At 38.4% G+C, this 19,785-nt stretch overlaps 1 protein-coding gene and 1 pseudogene across 11 annotated transcripts in view; one reads left to right on the top strand and one right to left on the bottom strand.

The window, feature by feature from the left end:
* Window positions 1–19,785, bottom strand: part of KIAA1841 (KIAA1841 ortholog) — a 71,299-nt gene that overhangs the window by 31,060 nt on the left and 20,454 nt on the right. For 9 of the 11 annotated variants that reach the window (XM_021087516.1, XM_021087515.1, XM_021087517.1 and 6 more), the window contains 7 exons: window positions 19,274–19,512; window positions 17,736–17,794; window positions 15,920–16,080; window positions 10,818–10,904; window positions 7,970–8,080; window positions 4,415–4,538; window positions 1,427–1,579 (listed from right to left, as the gene is read on the bottom strand). In XM_021087516.1, coding sequence (XP_020943175.1) covers window positions 1,427–1,579; window positions 4,415–4,538; window positions 7,970–8,080; window positions 10,818–10,904; window positions 15,920–16,080; window positions 17,736–17,794; window positions 19,274–19,505 — 927 coding nt within the window. In that variant the 5' untranslated portion in view covers window positions 19,506–19,512. The remainder of the gene's footprint in view (window positions 1–1,426; window positions 1,580–4,414; window positions 4,539–7,969; window positions 8,081–10,817; window positions 10,905–15,919; window positions 16,081–17,735; window positions 17,795–19,273; window positions 19,513–19,785) is intronic. The other 2 variants (XM_021087512.1, XM_021087513.1) reach the window with 1 other exon arrangement.
* LOC110260005 lies at window positions 8,867–9,534 on the top strand (annotated as a pseudogene).

Genomic DNA, 19,785 nt, shown 5'->3' on the forward strand with positions numbered 1-19,785 from the left:
GATCTCTCTAGCCCTGTCTTGATCTATGCTTGTTTTCTATAACAGGCAGTTTCTCACAGTATCGTTTATCCACTGTGTTCCTCCTGGCCTTGCTAGTCTGACCAGAGGGCTCATTTCCTTCCACTTTGCTTCATATTCCTACTCCCCTTCAGATCTCCACCAAATACCAACTCCCCTTAAGGAGGAACAAAGTTTTCGTTGATCTCAAGGCCCAGATCTGACCAGCTTATTACAGAAATTCATCAAGCATTCTTTTGCATGCTTTTCCCCTGATTTTGATATTACTGCCTGAACTATAAACTCCATGAAGACAGAAATATAATTTTACACACTAATCTCTGCCTTGCACAGACTATGAAACAACTTTGGCGATTTATAAATATTTACTGTATGGATGATGACGAAGAAGAGTTTTAGGTTCCTTACATCACATAACATTTTCAAAAGTCTTAGTGAACAAGGACTCTAACCAACATATATGTGCAAGGATGTGTCACTGCAACACTGTAATAGTGTCAACTGGAAACAACCTAAATGATCATCAACAGGAGACTGGTTAAATAAACTGTGAGAAATACACAGCTTGGGATATTACACTGCAAAATGTTACATACAATGATCACCCAGCTATGTTGTTGAGTGAAAAAATCAAATTATAGAATAATATGAATAGTATGATCCCATTTCCAATATAAAAAGACTATTTAAAGGAGTTTATGTGGTGGCACAACGGGATCGGTGATATCTTGGGAGCACTGGGATGCAGGTTCAATCCCTGGTCCAGCATAGGGGGTTAAGGATCTGGCATTGCCACGGCAACAGCTTAGATTGCAACTGTGGCTTGGATTTGATCCCTGGCCTGGGAACTCCATATGCCAAGGGGTGGCCAAAAACGAAAAAAACAAAAACAAATGTATAATTTGTGCTTGAAATGTATACAACAAGGTCTGAAGAAAGAGGTGAACAGTGGCTACTTCTAAGAAGAGGTACAAAATGAGAATTGGTATAAAGAGAGATTTATACTTTTTACTATTCTTATTTATGTATCAAGCCTTTTCTATGTGGATGTATATTTATATTTTAAAAACAGTAAAAGGAGGAGTTCCCATTGTGGCCCAGTGATTAACAAACCTGACTAGCATCCATGAGGACGCGGGTTTGATCCTTGGCATCGCTCAGTGGGTTAAGGATCTGGCGTTGCCGTGAGCTGTGGTGTAGGTCACAGACTCGGCTTGGATCCTGCCTTTCTATGGCTGTGGCGTAGGCCAGAGGCTACAGTTCCAATTTGACCCCTAGCCTGAAAACCTCCACATGCCGGGGGTGTGGCCCTAAGAAGACAAAACAAACAAAAATTAGTAAAAGGAGAAACGATTTAAATATGAAGTGTTAGCACAACAACTACAAAAGAGCAACATTCAAAATTTACCTTTGTAAACTGAGTGGGGTCAAATCGGAGAACCTTTTGGTTACAGCAGGGATAAATTCCAGTGCCAACAGTACTCATTGAGCTTCCTGCAGTAGGATAAATCACTGTTTCTGAGTGATACTGACAATGTGAAAACTCTATACAGAGAAAAGCCTAAATAAAATACACAAAATCAAGTATTAGTCTCATAATGAAATTATACATCTCAAAAATGCTTTATTCAAGACCACATACATGTTCCACCACATTACATGTACAGAAAAGGCAAACCTCCAGAGACACAAAGTGGATCTGTGGTGGGATTAAAGGTGAGACTGGGTTAGGGAGTGGCAGCAAATGGACATGAGGGATCTTTCTGGGGTGATGAAAATGTACTAGAGTTGAATGGTGGGGATGATTGCACGACTCTGTAAATTTATGAAAAAAATCAGTAAACTGTACACTTAAAATGAATGAATTTTATGGCATGTAATTATACCTCAATAAAGCTATTAAAAAGCAAAAATGAAAACACTTTACTCAAAATTCAGATCAGAATGAAACTGATCTTGATGTATGTCTAATTTTATAGTCATCCAATCACATAAAGAGTTTTCCAGGAGTTCCTATTATGGCTCAGGAAACGAACCCCACTAGTATTCATGACGTTGCAGGTTCAATCCCTGGTCCCACTCAGTGGGTTAAGGATCTGGCGTCACCATAAGCTGTGGTCGCAGAAGCAGCTGGGATGTCTCGTTGCTGTGGCTGTGGCATAGGCCAGCAGCTGTAGCTCCGATGTGACCCCCATCCTGGGAACTTCCATATGCTGTGGGTGTGGCCCTAAGTTACAAAAAAAAAAATTTTCTGTCATGGCTCAGCAGTAACGAACCCGACTAGGATCCATGAGCACACAGATTTGATATTTATAAATATCAAATATTTATAAATATTTGCTATACAGATGATGATGAAGAAGAGTTTTAGGTTCCTTTCATCCATCAGTGTTCAGTATCAGTGAAAACCGTGGAGTAACTCTGAATCACTGGTGAATAAACTTATCAAGGTTTAGTTATAATATTAATGGTTATGTTTCAGATACATTTACAAGTTGGTAAGATAATTTTAAGAAAGTAACTAAATTGACAATTTTAAGATCTGATCTTAAACACAAAAACGAGGATAGTCTATAATTCAATTATGATTATCAAATAACAGTTTTTATTTATTTATTTACTTGTTTTTTTTTTTCTTTTTAGAGCTGTACCTGCAGCATATGGAAGTTACCAGGTTAGAGGTCGAATTGGAGCTGCAGCTGTAGGCCAACGCCACAGCAATAGCCACACAAGATCCAAGCTGCATCTGCAACCTACACCACAGCTTATGGCAACGCCTGATTGGTAACCCACTGAGCAAGGCCAGGGATTGAACTTGCATCCATGGAAACTAGTCAGGTTCCTAACCCACTGAGTCACGATGGAAACTCCTCAAACAATAGTTTTGTTTTGTATTGTTTTTGCTTTTTAGGGACACACCTGCAGCATACGGAGGTTCTCAGGCTGGGGGTCCAGTCAGAGCTGTAGCTGCCAGTCTACACCATAGCCACAGCAAAGCATGATCTGAGCCACGTCTGCAACCTACACCACAGTTCATGGCAACACCGGATTCTTAACCCACTGAGCAGGCCAGGGATTGAACCTGTAACCTCATGGTTCCTAGTTGGATTGTTTCTGCTGTGCCATGATGGTTTTTAAATAAACAATGGTTTTTAAATAAAATCTTTTGAGTCTGATAAAAACTATAAGGTGCACATTCATACACAAAGTATTTTGCATACAAAATATTTTATGAGCTTATGAGCCTGCCACAATAAATATTAAAACTTATAAATATTCAATTTGCTATGAAGAGAGGAAAAAATGCTTCAAATTTTCTGCATTCTGACATGCTAAGAGAAGCCCAATATCTTTGATTATAAGTGATACCTCATGGTGGGGAGGACCGTGACTGCCTATCTCACTTGTTATGATAAGCTGCTCTCTGCTCTTCCTTCCCTCTACTGAAAATCATTACCCAAGTGAGAGAGGAAAACTACTGGGGACATGGAGATCTAAGGGATTCATATAAAATTTTATGTAAAACACTCTGGGTTTATTCTAATTAGGAATGATTGTGACCAATAAAGATCTATTTATTCTATAAAAGGATTTATTATAGGTGCCTTCAAACAGCAACTTTTCTTGTGTTTTTATGACAGACTTCAGTTAGAAGAAAATGAACAAAGCCTCTGTCCTAACGCGATTATTATAACAAGGGCACATCTTAATAACAGCACTCTGTCTGCAAAGGTGTTCCTGAATTTCTAAAGAAATTTATGGGCTAACAAAGAAACAGTTTGGCTGGAAATAATAAAAGGCAGAAGGATTCCGTATTTTTTTTCCTTTGGGGAAAAAAATGGATTTGCTCACTTAAAACCTGTTGGCTTTATAAAAGTTCAGCAAGTCATTGATTGCTTCAGCAATGGAAATAAAAACAAAGGAAGATCCATAGAAAGAGAATTGAAGTCAAAAGCAAGCAGTGTTTAATAGCACCATCATTTTTTGTCACTAATATCTTAAAAAGATAACAGACATTATCCAAACACACTGAAATTAATTAAACAGCATATATCAAAAGAGCCTGCTCTCAATGTTTGCATAGCACAGTGTTTAAAAACACCCAGGAGTTCCCGTTGTGGCGCAGTGGAAACGAATCCGAGTAGGAACCATGAGGTTGCAGGTTCGATTCCTGGCCTTGCTCAGTGGGTTAAGGATCTGGTGTCGCCATGAGCTGTGGTGTAGGTCGCAGACGCGGCTCAGATCTGGAATTGCTGTGGCTCTGGCATAGGCCGGAGGCTATTGCTCCATCTCGACCCCTAGCCTGGGAACCTCCATATACTGCGGGTGCAGCCCTAAAAAGACCAAACAATAAAAATAAAAAATAAAATAAAATAAAAACACCCAACAAACTCACCTGATAACATCTTGAACAAGTTAGCCAGTTGACTGTTCCCCATAAGCGCCAATATACATCTCGCCAAGATTTTAATTCTTCAAAAAGGCTATTCAAATACTCATGAACATCCCAAGTCTTATCTCTAAGGAAAAGAGCCTCAGTTATATTATTTTACAAGCAAGCAATAGAAACAATTTGTTTTAAGCAAATTTTGTTTGTTTGTTATGGTATGAATGGTCTTTACTGTCTGCAGTGGGAGGTGGAAGATGAAGAACAGCTTTGGCTCCCTGGGGCGACTCCACAGACTTGGTCACAGCCCTTGAAAAGCCAAGCAAGCATTTTTAAATTTGTGGTTTATTTCCAAGAACATTCCCCAAATGATGGCTGTGGGATAGACTACAATGGACTACAATGACTGGCAGAGATAGGATTATATACTAAATATAGTTTGAGTAGGCTAACAGTTGAGGAACCTTTAATTGTACATATTATAAAAGAAGCTATTAATTATTGATGATTCTAAACATTTCATTAATGTATTAGTTCTTTATATTATTTTCAAAAGGTATTTTTAGTAAGTGAGTAATAAAATAATATATAATCAGGTCTTGGTAATACACATTTTTAAGTTAAGCGATATAAACTTAAACAGACAAGGCTTAAAACTTCACTTGCTCCAGTCATATGTAGCAAATTCCTACTTTTATCCAAGTCCCTAGTCTTTCTGAACTTCTGCTATTTTCTGAACTTCTGCTATTTCAATAAATAACAAAATGCCATCAAGTTATTACAAATGATTGTCACATTTGCTTTAAATTATTTAAAAACAATTTTTAAAATGTTATCAACAGCTCACCTGCAAAAAAATACTTTGAACAAAAATGGATGTTGAATTATTATCAGTTTTTTCACATAGTAATAATTATTGCTATCAAAATGGCAATAATTTTCAAAAGGTGAATCAAATCTCAAGACAAAAAAGTATAGGAGTTCTGTTGTGGCTCAGTGGGTTAAGGATCCGGCGTTGTCACTGCCGAAGCTCAGGTTGCTGCTGTGGTGCAGGTTCGATCCCTGGCCTGAGAACTTCCACATGCCATGGGTGGTGTGATCAAAAAAAAAAGAAGAAAAAGTATAAAATTTCTACTACTTAATAATTAATGAATACTCTCTACTATTTATATGGAGATAAAAATGAAACATTTTATTTTTTTTTTTGTCTTTTGTTTTTTTAGGGCTACACCCACGGCATGTGGAGGTTCCCAGGTTAGGGGTCTAATCAGAGTTGTAGCTACCGGCCTATACCACAGCCATAGCAACATGGGATCGGAGGCGTATCTGTGACTTACACCACAGCTCATGGTGACACCAGATCCTTAACCCACTGAGCAAGGCCAGAGATTGAACCTGCATCCTCATGGATACTAACTAGTCTGGTTCCTTAACCATTGAGCCATGATGGGAACTCCAAAAATGAAACATTTTAAAGTTGACTGTGCTATTAATACTAGGGTAAAATGTTTTTCTTTGGAGTTCCTGTTGTGGCTCAGTAGATTAAGGACCTGACGTCTCTGTGAAGATGCAGGTTTGATCCCTGGCCTCTCTCAGTACATTAAGGATCCAGCATTGCTGCAAGCTGTGGCATGAATCTGGCACTGCTGTGGCTGTAGTGTAGTTACAACTGCAGCTCCAATTCAACCCCTGGCCTGGGAACTTCCATATATTGCAGGTGTGGCCATAAAAAGAAAAAAAAATTAGTTTCTCTGGATTTCTTTTTTAATGTTTAAAATATGAAATCTAACATTTGTGGTTTTTTTAATAAAGTGTTGTACATTTTGAATATAGGAAAGAACCCAAAAAGAAAATGAAAATCATTCATAATACTATCACTCAAAGGTAACATCACTAAAGTTAACATTTTAGTGAACAGTCTCTAGTTTTGTTTTATAACCTGCCTTGTCTTTTTCCTTAATTTATGACTAACCACTTTCTATGTAATAATATTCTTTTACATTCTCTTAGGCTACATATGAAGAATTTATACTGATGTGATTTATACCCATATGCTATTACAATGAATATATTTAAGTTCATTTAAACATTTGAGTGTTTTCTCACTTTTTCCTATTTATATATGGCAGTAAATGTCCTTATTAAATGCTTTCACAAATCAACATTACCTATCTGAATACATTCCTAGCGGTAGGATATTGTCAAGGAATATACATATAGGCTTTAAAGCTTTTGTTTTCCTGAGACATTATACCAACTTATAACACTCTCCCTCTACTCCCCAACTCAGAATGAGAACAGTTTTGAAATTAAAAGGGAAAGGGGAGTTCCCATTGTGGCGCAGTGGAAGAGAATCCAACTAGGAACCATGAGGTTGCGGATTCGATCCCTGGCCTTGCTCAGTCGGTTAAGGATCTGGAGTTGCTGTGGCTGTGGTGTAGGCCAGCAGCTGTAGCTTCGATTGGACCCCTAGCCTGGGAACCTCCATATGCCGCAAGTGCAGCCCTAAAAAATCAAAAGACAAAAAAAAAAAAAAAAAAAGAAAAAAAAAAGAAAAGGGAAATAAAAATGGACTATGCATTAAAGGAATGCTGACAAAGTATGAAGAATAAATAGATTGCAGAAAATCCAATTTTAAAGACATTTTTCCTCATTTAACAAAATTCATCTGAAAGTAAATTTGGTGCTCTTGTCAAAGTCAATATAACACTTAGATAGATAACTAAAATCTGTTAGTGAAATCATTTTAATGGTACTAACCAGCATATCTTTCAAGATTATAATAATTTTTTTTTTTTGTCTTTTGTCTCTCTCTCTTTTTTTTTTTTGTTGTTGTTGTTGTTGTTGCTATTTCTTGGGCCGCTCCTGCGGCATATGGAGGTTCCCGGGCTAGGGGTCGAATCGGAGCTGTAGCCACCGGCCTACGCCAGAGCCACAGCAACGCGGGATCCAAGCCGCGTCTGCAACCTACACCACAGCTCACGGCAACGCCGGATCCTTAACCCACTGAGCAAGGGCAGGGACCGAACCCGCAACCTCATGGTTCCTAGTCGGATTCGTTAACCACTGCGCCACGACGGGAACTCCTGTATAATAATTTTTACTAAGGTTCTGGGAGTTCTCATTGTGGCTCAGCAGTAACAAACCTGACTAGTGTCCATGAGGATGCAGGTTCAATCCCTGGCCTCGCTCAGTGGGTTAAGGATCCGGCATTGCCACAAGCTGTGGCGTAGGTCACAGATGCAGCTCAGGTCTGGCATTGCTGTGGCTGTGGTGTAGGCTGGCAGCTGCAGCTCCATTCAACCCCTAGCCTGGGAACTTCCATATTCCATAAAGACAAAATAATAATAATAATTTTTACTAAAGTTTTAAAACATCATGAAATTTACCCAGCAAATAAAATATAGCTTTTATAGCAACTTTGTTTTCAAAGTAACAACTTTCTAAATCAAAGTTGGATCACATGCAACAAAGATGTTATCCCAGTCTTTATAAGAGTAGTTTTACTTTTATAAATACACTCTGAATTCATGTTTTAAAAACTGTATTTTATTTTCTCTATACCTTATGTGAATGTAGATAATATTTCCATGTTGATCCACATTGATTTTTCCAGGAATGCAAGAAATTCTTCTTTCAGTTTCTTTTGTTAAAAGTTTCTTACATAAACAGCATCTATAACACAAAGAAGATTTAATCCCACCAAAAGCCCCAAACAACCCTATTAAAAAAATGGGCAGGAGTTCCTGTCGTGGTGCAGTGGTTAACGAATCCAACTAGGAACCATGAGGTTGAGGGTTCGATCCCTGCCCTTGCTCAGTGGGTTAACGATCCGGCGTTGCCGTGAGCTGTGGTGTAGGTTGCAGACTCGGCTCGGGTCCCGCGTTGCTGTGGCTCTGGTGTAGGCCGGTGGCTACAGCTCCGATTCGACCCCTAGCCTGGGAACCTCCATATGCTGCGGGAGCAGCCCAAGAAATGGCAAAAAGACAAAAAAAAAAATGGGCAGAGGAACTGAACAGAAATTTTTTCAAAGAGGAATGCAGATGGCCCACAGGCAAATGGAAATATGCTCAACACTGCTAATCATCTGGGAAATGCAAACCAAGACCAAAATGAGATATACCCTCACAACCGTCAGAATGACTATCATTAAGGACTTCCCGTCGTGGCTCAGCAGAAACAAATCTGACTAGCATCCATGAGGACACAGGTTCGATCTCTGGCCTTACTCAGTGGGTTAAGGATCTGGCGTTGCCATGAGATGTGGTGTAGGTCGCAGACTCGGCTCAGATACTGCATTGCTTGGCTGTGGTGTAGGCCAGTGGCTACAGCTCCAATTTGACCCCTAGCCTGGGAACCTCCATATGCAGGTGCAGCCCTAAAAAAAGAAAAGACAAAAAAAAATTAAAAAAAAAAGAATGATTATTATCAAAACAAAAACAAACAAAAAAACCACACAAATAAATATTGGTGAGGATGTGGAGAAAAAGGAATCCTCATACGCATTGGTGGGAATGTAAATTGGTGCGGCCACTGTGGAAAACAGTAGAGATTTCTCAATAAACTAAAAATAGGCTAGAAAACGGGACATCCAGCCTGCGAGTGGCCACTTGTCTGCTGAGCTCGGCAAAAGAATGATTTTAAAATGGGTGACGTTGAGAAGGGCGAGAAGATTTTTGTTCAGTAGTACGCCTAGTGCCATACTGTAGAAAAGGGAGGCAAGCACAAGACTGGTCCAAACCTCCATGGTCTGTTTGGGTGGAAGACAGGTCAGGCTCTTGGATTCACTTACACAGATGCCAACAAGAACAAAGACATCACATGGGGGAGAGAAGACACTGATGGAGTATTTGGAGAATCCCAAGAAGTACATCCCTGGAACAAAAATGATCTTCACTGGCATTAAGAAGGGAGAAAGGGAAGACTTGGTAGCTTATCTCAAAAAAGCTGCTAATGAGTAAAATTGGTCACTGCCTTATTTATTACAAGACCGAATGCCTCATGACTTTTATGTGTACCATATTTAAATTGATTTCATACACTAGAATTCAGATCATGTATGGCTGATGGAATGTTTCTGTTGGATGGTCCTGATTTAAATAAGATGGGTTGGTGGCTAAATGAATATGGTCAGCTTTTTGAATTTTAGTAGTAATCCCAGTTCAACAAGTACTATCACTGTTTCCCCCTTCTATAGAGATGATTAAACTTGAATGTGGAATGTTAAACTTTTCAGGAAAATGGTAAATACCTTCTCAGAACCTATAGGAGACTGGTTTTATATTTAGATTTCTATAACTGGTTATATTAATATATTTAAATACTGAGAAGACCCCTTCACTATCTCATAGAGAGCAAGATTTACCAGTGTTTCAAGTTGTGTTCACTACCCTGTTAAGGCGTGAGCTGAAGATAAACTGGCAATGTTCCATTTATCTTTTTGGTCTTAACTATGCCAATTTCATTAAAATTATCTGTATCTAAAAAAAAAAAGAAAAGAAAAGAAAATGTGGCACACACACAATGAAATACTACTCTGCCATAAAGAACAAAAATTTGTTTTGGTTGCACCTGCACCATATGGAAATTCTCAGGCCTACAACTGAATTCGAGCCATAGCTGCAGCAATGCCAAATTCTTAACCTGCTGTGCCACAGCGAGAATTCTAAAAAAGAACAAAATATTTTGCCATTTGCACTAACATGGACAGATGTGGAGGGCATTAATAAGTCAAACAGAAAGACAAATACCATATGCTATCATTTGTACGTGGAACCTAAAAAAAATACAACAAACTAGTGAATTAAAACAAGCAGCAGGCTCACAGATATAGAGAACAAACTAGCGATTATAGGGCAACATAGGGGTGGCGGGGAATGGGAGATACCAACTATTTGGTATAAGACAGGCTCAAGGATGTATTGTACAACATGGGGAATTTGGCGATATTTTTTAATAACTCTAAATGGAAAGAAACCTTTAAAAATTGTATAAACATTTTAAAAAAGATACAAAAACACTCAAGCAGGAGTTCCCGTCGTGGCGCAGTGGTTAACGAATCCGACTAGGAACCATGAGGTTGCGGGTTCGGTCCCTGCCCTTGCTCAGTGGGTTAACGACCCGGCGTTGCCGTGAGCTGTGGTGTAGGTTGCAGTCGTGGCTCGGATCCTGCGATGCTGTGGCTCTGGTGTAGGCCGGTGGCTACAGCTACGATTCAACCCCTAGCCTGGGAACCTCCATATGCCGCGGGAGCGGCCCAAGAAATAACAACAACAACAACAACAACAAAAAGACAAAAAAAAAAAAAAAAAAAAACAAAACCAAAAACACTCAAGCAGAAAAATTTTAATGTAGGAAATTAAAGAATTTAGTTGCATTATATAGCATACCAAAGAAAAGCACTTCACTGTACCTGTATAATGTTGCTGCATTATTCCGAGAATCTGGATTCAAGTACTCAGGATCAAACAGTCTCTCAATCTTCTTACAAAAAAGTTTACTATTAAAAACAAATGATCAACAAATTAATTTTCTATATCTACTTTACTAAAGTACTTGATAATGATGAAAATAAATGCTGAGCTATCTGCACATGTAGAAAGTGATTAATAAATCCTTACAAAGTCCTTTCTTGGGAATTTACAACACATGTTTATTGTTCTAAATAAATAAACCTACTAATGAGAACTACTTGATCAAGAATCCATTTTCTATCTCAGAAAAATGAGACACATTATCTACTGTCTTTCAGTCCTTTGTTAAGGAATATTCAGGACTGAGGATTTTGGAAATTTAACAATCCTGGGTCTATCAATAATTCGGTATGTGATCTTTGGCAACTTAGCCTCTTTGAACCTTATTTTTCTCATCTCTAAAAGGGGGCCAATAATTTCAAATGCATAAGGTTTTATGATGGTTAAGTTAGATAGTGTTTTTAAAGAGTGCCAGACACAGCATTAAAAATTAAATGTTAATAACTTTACTATTATGCATAACATAATAATGTTATGCATGCACTTTCAGTCATCTAAGTGTGTCATTAATGCCAAGTGTACATCTTGACTGTCTCTGTTTTCCCTCAAGTAATGTCTGCTATTAAAAGGCCAGAATTTGGATTTAGGATCCTGATCTCATTTTCAAGTATTTAGCTCTTGGACAATTCCCCTCTGTCTCATTCCCTTTAAGGACTAAAGTGTGGGGTAATCCCCTGCATTACCAATTTCTCCCACTCTAGTGAATCATCCTGATCAGTATATATAAACATAATCAGTGTCTCCCTTCTTCAAAAAAAAAAAAAAAAAATCCTTGTAGTTCCCGCTGTGGCACAGTGGGTTAAAGATCGGGTGTTATCTCTGAGGTGGCACAGGTTCAAGCCCTGGCCCAGCACAATGGTTAATGATCTGGCATTGCCGTACCTGTGGTGTAGGTTGAAGGTGGGGTTTGGATTTGATCCCTGTCCTGGGAACTTTCATATGCCATGGGTGCAGCTGCAAAAGAAAAAAACAATCCTTTCTTGAGTCTACCTATCCCTAAAAGCTACTGCTAAATTTTTCTGCAATCATTCAGACCAAAAAAGCTGGAAAAAAGTTGTCTAAATCCAATTAGCTGTGCTTCTGTCCTCATCTTACTCTAAACTTGACCACTTCTAATCTAATCTTAATTACTCTAATCACTTCTTCCTTTTTGAAACTCTTTTTCCTTTTGCTTTTCCTTTGACCCCCTGACTCCTCTCAAGTCCCTCACTGGCTACTTCTCTTCTGAACCTCTAAATGTTGGAGAGTTTTAATCTATACTCTCTTGTTAACAATTTGAAAATAAAATAAATAGGAGTTCCCTTGTGGTTCAGCAGGTTAAGGATCCAATGCTGTCACTGCTGTGTCTCCAGTTATAGCTGTGGTACAGGTTCAATCCCTGGCCCAGGAACTTACACATGCCACAGGCACTGGACAAAAAAATAAAAACAGGATTTATAATAGCACCAAAACATTTTAAATGTCTGAATAATTTTAATAAAAAAGGAAAATATTTCTACACCAAAAACTACAAAACATTGCTAAAATAAATTGAGGGTTATTTACCATGTTCATGAACTGAAAGACTTAATATTATTAAGATGTTCTTTCCCAGATCTACAGGTTGAATATTAACCCTCCAATGTGAAGTGTGTGTGTATGTATGTGTGTGTATGAGGGGGAGAGCAAATAGGCAGGCTGATTATAAATTTTTAAAAATGGCCACACCCATGGCATATGGAAGTTCCCAGGCCAGGGATCGAATCCCAGCCACAGCTGCAACCTACACCACACCCCAGCTGCAGCAACATCCTTAACTCACTGTACTGTGCTGGGGATTGAACCCACAACACCACAGAGACAATGCCGTATCTTTAACATGCTATACCACAGCAGGGACTCCTGTAAAATTTCCATGGAAATGCAAAGGATATAAAATGACCAAAACAGCAATCTTTTTTTTTTTTTTTGGTCTTTTCTGGGGCCTCACCTGTAGCATATGTAGGTTCCCAGGCTGTGGCCTACACCACAGCCACAGCAATGCAGGATCTGAGCTGTGTCTGCGACCTACATCACAGCTCACGGAAAGGCCGGATCCTTAACCCACTGAGCGAGGCCAGGGATCGAACCCACAACCTCATGGTTCCTAGTCGGATTTGTTAACCACTGAGCCACAACGGGAACTCCAAAACAGCAATCTTAAAGAAAGGCAGAGCTGAAGAATGAATGAATTCATTCATTCATTCATACACACATACATATGTACATGAATTTATGGCCACACCTACAGCATATGGAAGTCCCTGGGCTAGGGGTTGAATTGGAGCTGCCACTGCCAGCCACAGCCACAGCCACAGCCACAGAGGATATGAGCTGCACCTGTGACCTATGTCAGGATCTGCAGCAATGCTGGATTCTTAACCCACTGAGCAAGGTCAGGGATTGAACCTGAACACTCACAGATACTATATTGGGTTCTGAAACTGCTGAGCCACAATGGGAACTCAGAAGCTGAAGAATTTAGATTGTTAGACACCATAAAACATTAGAAAGCTGAAATTAAGACAGCGTACTACTAACATAAGGAAGAAATCAACATAACAAAATGAAGAATTCAGAGACAGATCTCATATAGATCATCACCTGATTTACAGTAAAGACGCCAGTGCAATGCAGTGGATAAAGTATGATTTTTCTTGCTAGGAATTCTCATCCAGTTTGTGGTTTCAAACCTCACCTACTTTTTTTTTTTTTGGTTGTGGCATGTAAAAGTTCCTGGTCCAGGGACTGTACCCACAACATAGCAATGACCTAACCACAGCAGTGACACCAGATCCTTACCCACTAGGCAACCAGGCAACTCCAAACCTTATCTACTCATATATTTCTATTTTAAGCCCTGACCTCTGACCTAAATTACAGACTTATATATCCAACTATGTACCTGTCATCCTAGCTGAATGTCCAAGAAGTGTAAGAAGTGTATTAAATATATTAATCTTAACAATACTCAAACCCATCTCTTGAGTCCCCTCACTCTAGTGATTCCCCAATCTTTTTTTTTTTAAATGAGAGTTGCAAAGTTTATTTCAGGTTCTCTCTTTCTCTCTCCTTTCTCTCTCTCTTTTTTTTTTTTGCCACACTGGCATAATGTGACAGTTCCTGGGACAGAGATCAAATCCGTACTACATGAGCAACCCAAGCCACAGCAGTGAAAACACAGATGTAATCCACTAAGCCATCAAAGAACTCCCTTATTCCCTTATTAATGACATTACCACTCACTTAGCTGCTCAACCTTAAAACCTGGTAATTATCCTAGAATACTCTGTCTTCCCATATCATTCCGTTTGGAAATGTGTCAAATTTTTCTAATAACATACTCTGAATCCATCTACTTCCTTTCAGCACCACTGCTTCCACTTCAGTCTAAAGCCTTTCATCTCTCACCAGACCACTGCACCACACTTCTAGTAGATTTGGCTTCTTATATCCTTATAGTCTAATTCTACACATAGCAAGCATAATGAGTTTGTTTGTTTTTTTTTTTGTTTTGTTTTGTTTTTGTCTTTTTGCCTTTTCTAGGGCTGCTCCCTCGGCATATGGAGGTTCCCAGGCTAGGGGTCAAATCGGAGCTGCAGCTGCCGGCCTATGCCAGAGCCACAGCAAAGCGGAATCCGAGCCGCGTCTGCAACCTATACCACAGCTCAGGCAACGCTGGATCTTTAACCCACTGAGCAAGGCCAGAACCTGCAACCCCACGGTTCCTAGTCAGATTTGTTAACCACTGTGCCACGATGGGAACTCCGCATAATGAGCTTTTAAAAACAAGCAGAAACGCCACTCCTCTGCTTCCATTCCCACTTAGAATAAAGTATACACTCCTTGCTATGACCTAAGTAGCCCTTAACTGATATGACAACTATAAACCTCATCTCATACCACTCTTCCGCTTTACACTAAAGCCTGTCTTAATAATTTTTAATGTCATTCACCACCACAACCTGCTCATATGTGCCTTATATAAAGGAACTAATTTAATTACTAGTTTTTTTTGGCCATGCCTGCAGCATGTAGAAGTTCCCTTAAACACTAAGCCTTGGAGTTCCTGTGGTGGTGCAGTGAAAACAAGTCCAACTAGGAACCATGAGGTTGTGGGTTTGATCCCTGGCCTTGCTCAGTGGGTTGAGGATACGGCGTTGCCGTGAGCTGTGGTGTGGGTCACAAACATGGCTCAGATCTGGCGTTGCTGTGGCTGTAGTGTAGGCTGGCAGTTGTGGCTATGATTAGACCCCTAGTCTGGGAACCTCCATATGCCTCGGGTGCGGCCCTAAAAAGCCAAAAACAAACAAACAAACAAACAAACAAAAAAACCCCACCAAAACCTGACTAGGCCCTAACCTGGTAGGCCACCAGGAACCTCTTTAATTACTAATTTGAGCCATCAGCTCAGGATATATTTTACTTCAATTAAAATAAAATGAGGCATTCCTGCTGTGGTGCAAGAAGATCAGTGGCATCTTGGGAGTGCTGGGACACAGATTCCATCCCCAGCCCAGCATAGTGGGTTAAGGATCTGGTGTTGCTGCAGCTATAGCTTAGGGTGCAACTGTGGCTCTGATTGGATCTGCCACATGATGGCCAAAAGAGAAAAAATAAAATAAAAGTAAAATAAAATAAAGGACTTCCCTTGTGGCACAGCATGTTAAGGATCTGTCATTGTCACTGCAGTAACTCCGGTTACTGATGTGGTGCAGGTTTGATCCCTGGCCAGGGGACTTCTATATGCTATAGGCCAAAAAAAAGTAAATATATTTCTAAATATATTCTAGAATAGAATTTTTACTAAAATGAAATAGAATTAATACATTTCTTTTAATAGGGACATGACTTTTAAAATTAAATTTAAAAAATTTAAATAGAATTTTTACTAAAATGAAATAGAAATAATACATTTCTTTTAATAGGAACATGACTTTTAAAATTAAATTTAAAAAATTACCTCCTAAACTTATCTTTCTTGTCCTTTAAATCCTCAACTTCATTGTGTGTGAACAGATCAGCTATACGTGTAAGAAGATTTGCATTAATACAGTTCATGTTGCATGGTGTAGCTACTATGGCATTCATATTTTTGTGACAATACTGAATACACTGTTCAACCTAAAAAAAAAAAGAGAATAGAAAATGAATGTTGAGGAGTTCACTTGTGGCTCAGTGGGTTACAGATCTGGCACTGTCACTGCAGTGGCTTATGAATAATGTCACATCAATAATCCATGTGTTGCTAGCAATAACTGAGTTTTGCCTATTTGGGTTAACCTACACTGTTCCAAAGTGGTCCAGCAGGTCAATTTATAAAAACATACACATATAGCTGGAAAAATAATTTTCAAAGTTCTTAGCGTATTTCAAACAACATGCAATGAATAACTTCCATGACTGTGGCAGGTATAAATCTTAGTCCACAAATTCAAGGGTAGAAGATCTATGACTTCTCATAACGAAACGTAGTGACAATTTTCAGTCTCCACTTTTCTGAATGGCAGATAAATAATTTCAGTCACTTCTGGGCTTTCTCAGTTTCACTGTGCTTTCTCTCTGACTTTCTTCTTCTTTCTCCAATGCAAGTGATATTTGTTTACTTTTTTTTTTTTTTTTTTTTTTTTTTTTGTCTTTTTAGGCCTGCACCCAAGGCATATGGAAGTTCCCAGGCTAGGGGTTTAATCAGAACTATAGCTGCCGGCCTACACAAGAGCCATAGCAACGCCAAATCTGAGTTGCGTCTTCGACCTACACCACGGATCAGGGCGACGCCAGATTCTTAACCCACTGATTGAGGCCAGGGATCTAATCTGCAACGTCACACTTCCCAGTCAGATTCGTTTCTGCTGGGCTATGACAGGAACTCTGACATTTATTTACTTTTGAAGTAGATTTGGGTTTGGAGGAGAAACACTGGTAACTACGTATTCTCTAAATATTTTGCTTTTGGGCTTAGATTTCAAAAATCAAAAGTTAGAGACTCTTCCAGTCTCTGCTTTTTTTTTTCTGAAACCCTTCTCTGAAGCAATTAATACCAGCTAATGAAAGAGGATAGACTAAGGAGCAGATATACAGGGAACTAGTAAAATCTCAAACAAATAAACAAACTTCACATCTGTTAACACAGCAAAGGAACATTTTCTCTGTGTAGTTTAACCAGAGGCTAAAAGCAAATACTCATTTAAAGTAAAACCACATGGAGTTCCCGTCGTGGCTCAGCAGAAATAAATGAACAGCTAACTGCCCCCTTGAGGATAAAATGCTTACTTTGATAGATAAATAGTAGCCTTAACCCCTTCCCAACAAAATGAAGTACCTCCAGGAGTTCCCTTCATGGCGCAGCAGAAACAAATCCAACCAGGAACCATGAGGTTGTGGGTTCGATCCCTGCCCGTGCTCATTGGGTTAAGGATCTGAAGTTGCCATGATCTGTGGTGTAGGTCACAGACATGGCTCGGATCTGATGTTGCTGTAGCTGTGGCATAGGCCGGCAGCTACAACTTCAATTAGACCCTTACTCTGGGAACCTCCACATGCAGTGGGTGCAGCCCTAAAAAAAAAAAAAAAAAGCCAATAAATAAATAAATAAATAAAATGTTAATATCTTACCAAAAGTACCTCCAAACACTAGCAGTTTATTCTAATGGATTCACACTCTGGAATTAGTAACAACTTCAGTAACACACCTTAGAATTTTCTAGACACTTGAAGGAAAAATCAAATCATATGCTAAATCAAGCATAGAAGAGCTTGGATCTTTTATTAATACTTACCAGTGAATCCATTTTTAAAAACTCTGAAGAAATAAGAATTGAAATGACATTTCCTGGCTCTAAAAAAAGAGAAAAAAAATTAAATTCTCCTTCTGACTTGTTCTTCAATCTCTTTAGAACAGGCTCCTTCTCACCTTAAAAGAGGATGTTACTTAATAAGAACAATTTAATAAGGCCTTACTAAAGCTTATATACATGAAAGAAAGAAAATGTGATGTTAAAATTTAGGGTATAGAGAAAACATACAATAAATCTGCCCTGGAATTAGATTCATACCAAGTCTCCAAGACCCAATATATGATATGTGCAAACTCATCCTTAACTAAACCATGGAAAAAGACAGTTAAAAATGAGAATATAACGCATCACACAAAAATCACAGTAAGAAAAAAATGTATAAATGATTAATGAGAGAGCCTGTTATTAGTGAAGTTACTTCAAAAGAGATTTTAATGCTTGTTATGAACAAATACTTAATTTAAAAGATTTTGAAAGACAATATAAAATTTACTATTGCAGAAATGCAAAACTGCTTCCTGAAGGCAGACTAAGTAAAACTTCACAGGCATGACCAGAGAAAAAGAAAAAAATTTTTTAACCATTATAGTACTAAGATAATCCTCCTCAATAAAATACTGCAGGAATTCCCCTGCGGCTCAGTGGGTTAAGGATCTGGCATTGTCACTGCAGCGGCTCGGGTCACTGATGTGGTGCAAGTTTCATCCCTGGCCTGGGAACTTACAGGTGCCACAAACACAGCCAAAAAAAAAAAAAAAAAAAAAAAGACTACGAAGACAATGATTAAAATAAGTAATCCTAATCTTTCCTTAAACAAAAGTTCTAGATTAAAGATTCTCAAAGAGAAATGGTGAAGGTAGGAAGGAGTTGGTAAAAAAAGTTCCTCAGAAACTGTAACATAACCCATTCCAGTTAAGACCCAAGGTCTGGATGATGAGCGATAATGAGTTTTCTTAGAATAAAGATTGCTTTTATAGACTATCAAAAAGATGTATACTCAAGTAATCAAGCATTAATAAAATTAGTAATTTTTACTGCCTCATCAAGATATTAAGTGCAATTGTATTTTCTTTTTGCCCCTTTACTTGAGCATATGGTGTTGAAGAAGTTACCACCAATAAATTCAGTATGATGCTCTTTCCCTGATGTGTGCTAAAACTCCCTTTTACCCTCTATTACTTCTGCACCAGCTAAACAAACGTCAACACAGACAGAAAGACAAATAAGACGCTGCATTATTAAGCAGATTCTCTTGACTTTGTGGATCCCCTAAAAGGACCTTTAGGACACTAGTGGTCACTGTAACACACAATAAAAATGACTCATCTAGAGACCGACCCACTTGCCATAAATTCACTATAATTTACTAAAAAAGGAAAAGGTGTTTCTTAAAAGGTGACTACAAATAGGAACATAAATACTAATGTTCAAATAATTTTCCACATGTCATGTTTGGCTTGAAGCAACTACTAGCTAACACAAAAACTTCACTACAAAATAAATATTATATTGTCCTTTACCTAAAGTGGGCATCTCACAATCTTTATTCTCCTTAGTATTCCTTTTAACATATTTTATCAACCAGTTGAAAATATGAACGTCACAATGAACTGAAATGTCCACCTCTTCCCAGCGCTGGGCGTCCATAGACAAATATTCAGCAAAGTACTTCATTTCTGATATCAAAAGATCTCGTGGGCAAATAAAATCTTCTTTCAAGTTTTTTGCTTCATCACATACATGAATCACCATGTTTGGCCTTCATAAAAAATGTTACACAGAAACGAAATTATTAGTTTTAGAAGAGAAGCCAAAATATTTACATTTATTGGAAGTAGGAAAATAAGATGTTTTTGAGGGTTTTAACCAAACATCAGTTTTATAGGACCTGACATTCAGAAGTTTTCATGTCTTGATAACCTGAGCTGTATTTGAAAATTATGACTAATTTTAGTTAAACTACTAACTTCAAATTATATGCTAATCACATTGTTTTTAAAAATACCAGTTCACAAAGAAAAATTAAACAATA

Source organism: Sus scrofa, chromosome 3 (genome assembly GCF_000003025.6).
Source record: "Sus scrofa isolate TJ Tabasco breed Duroc chromosome 3, Sscrofa11.1, whole genome shotgun sequence".
Classification (NCBI taxonomy): Eukaryota; Metazoa; Chordata; class Mammalia; order Artiodactyla; family Suidae; genus Sus; species Sus scrofa.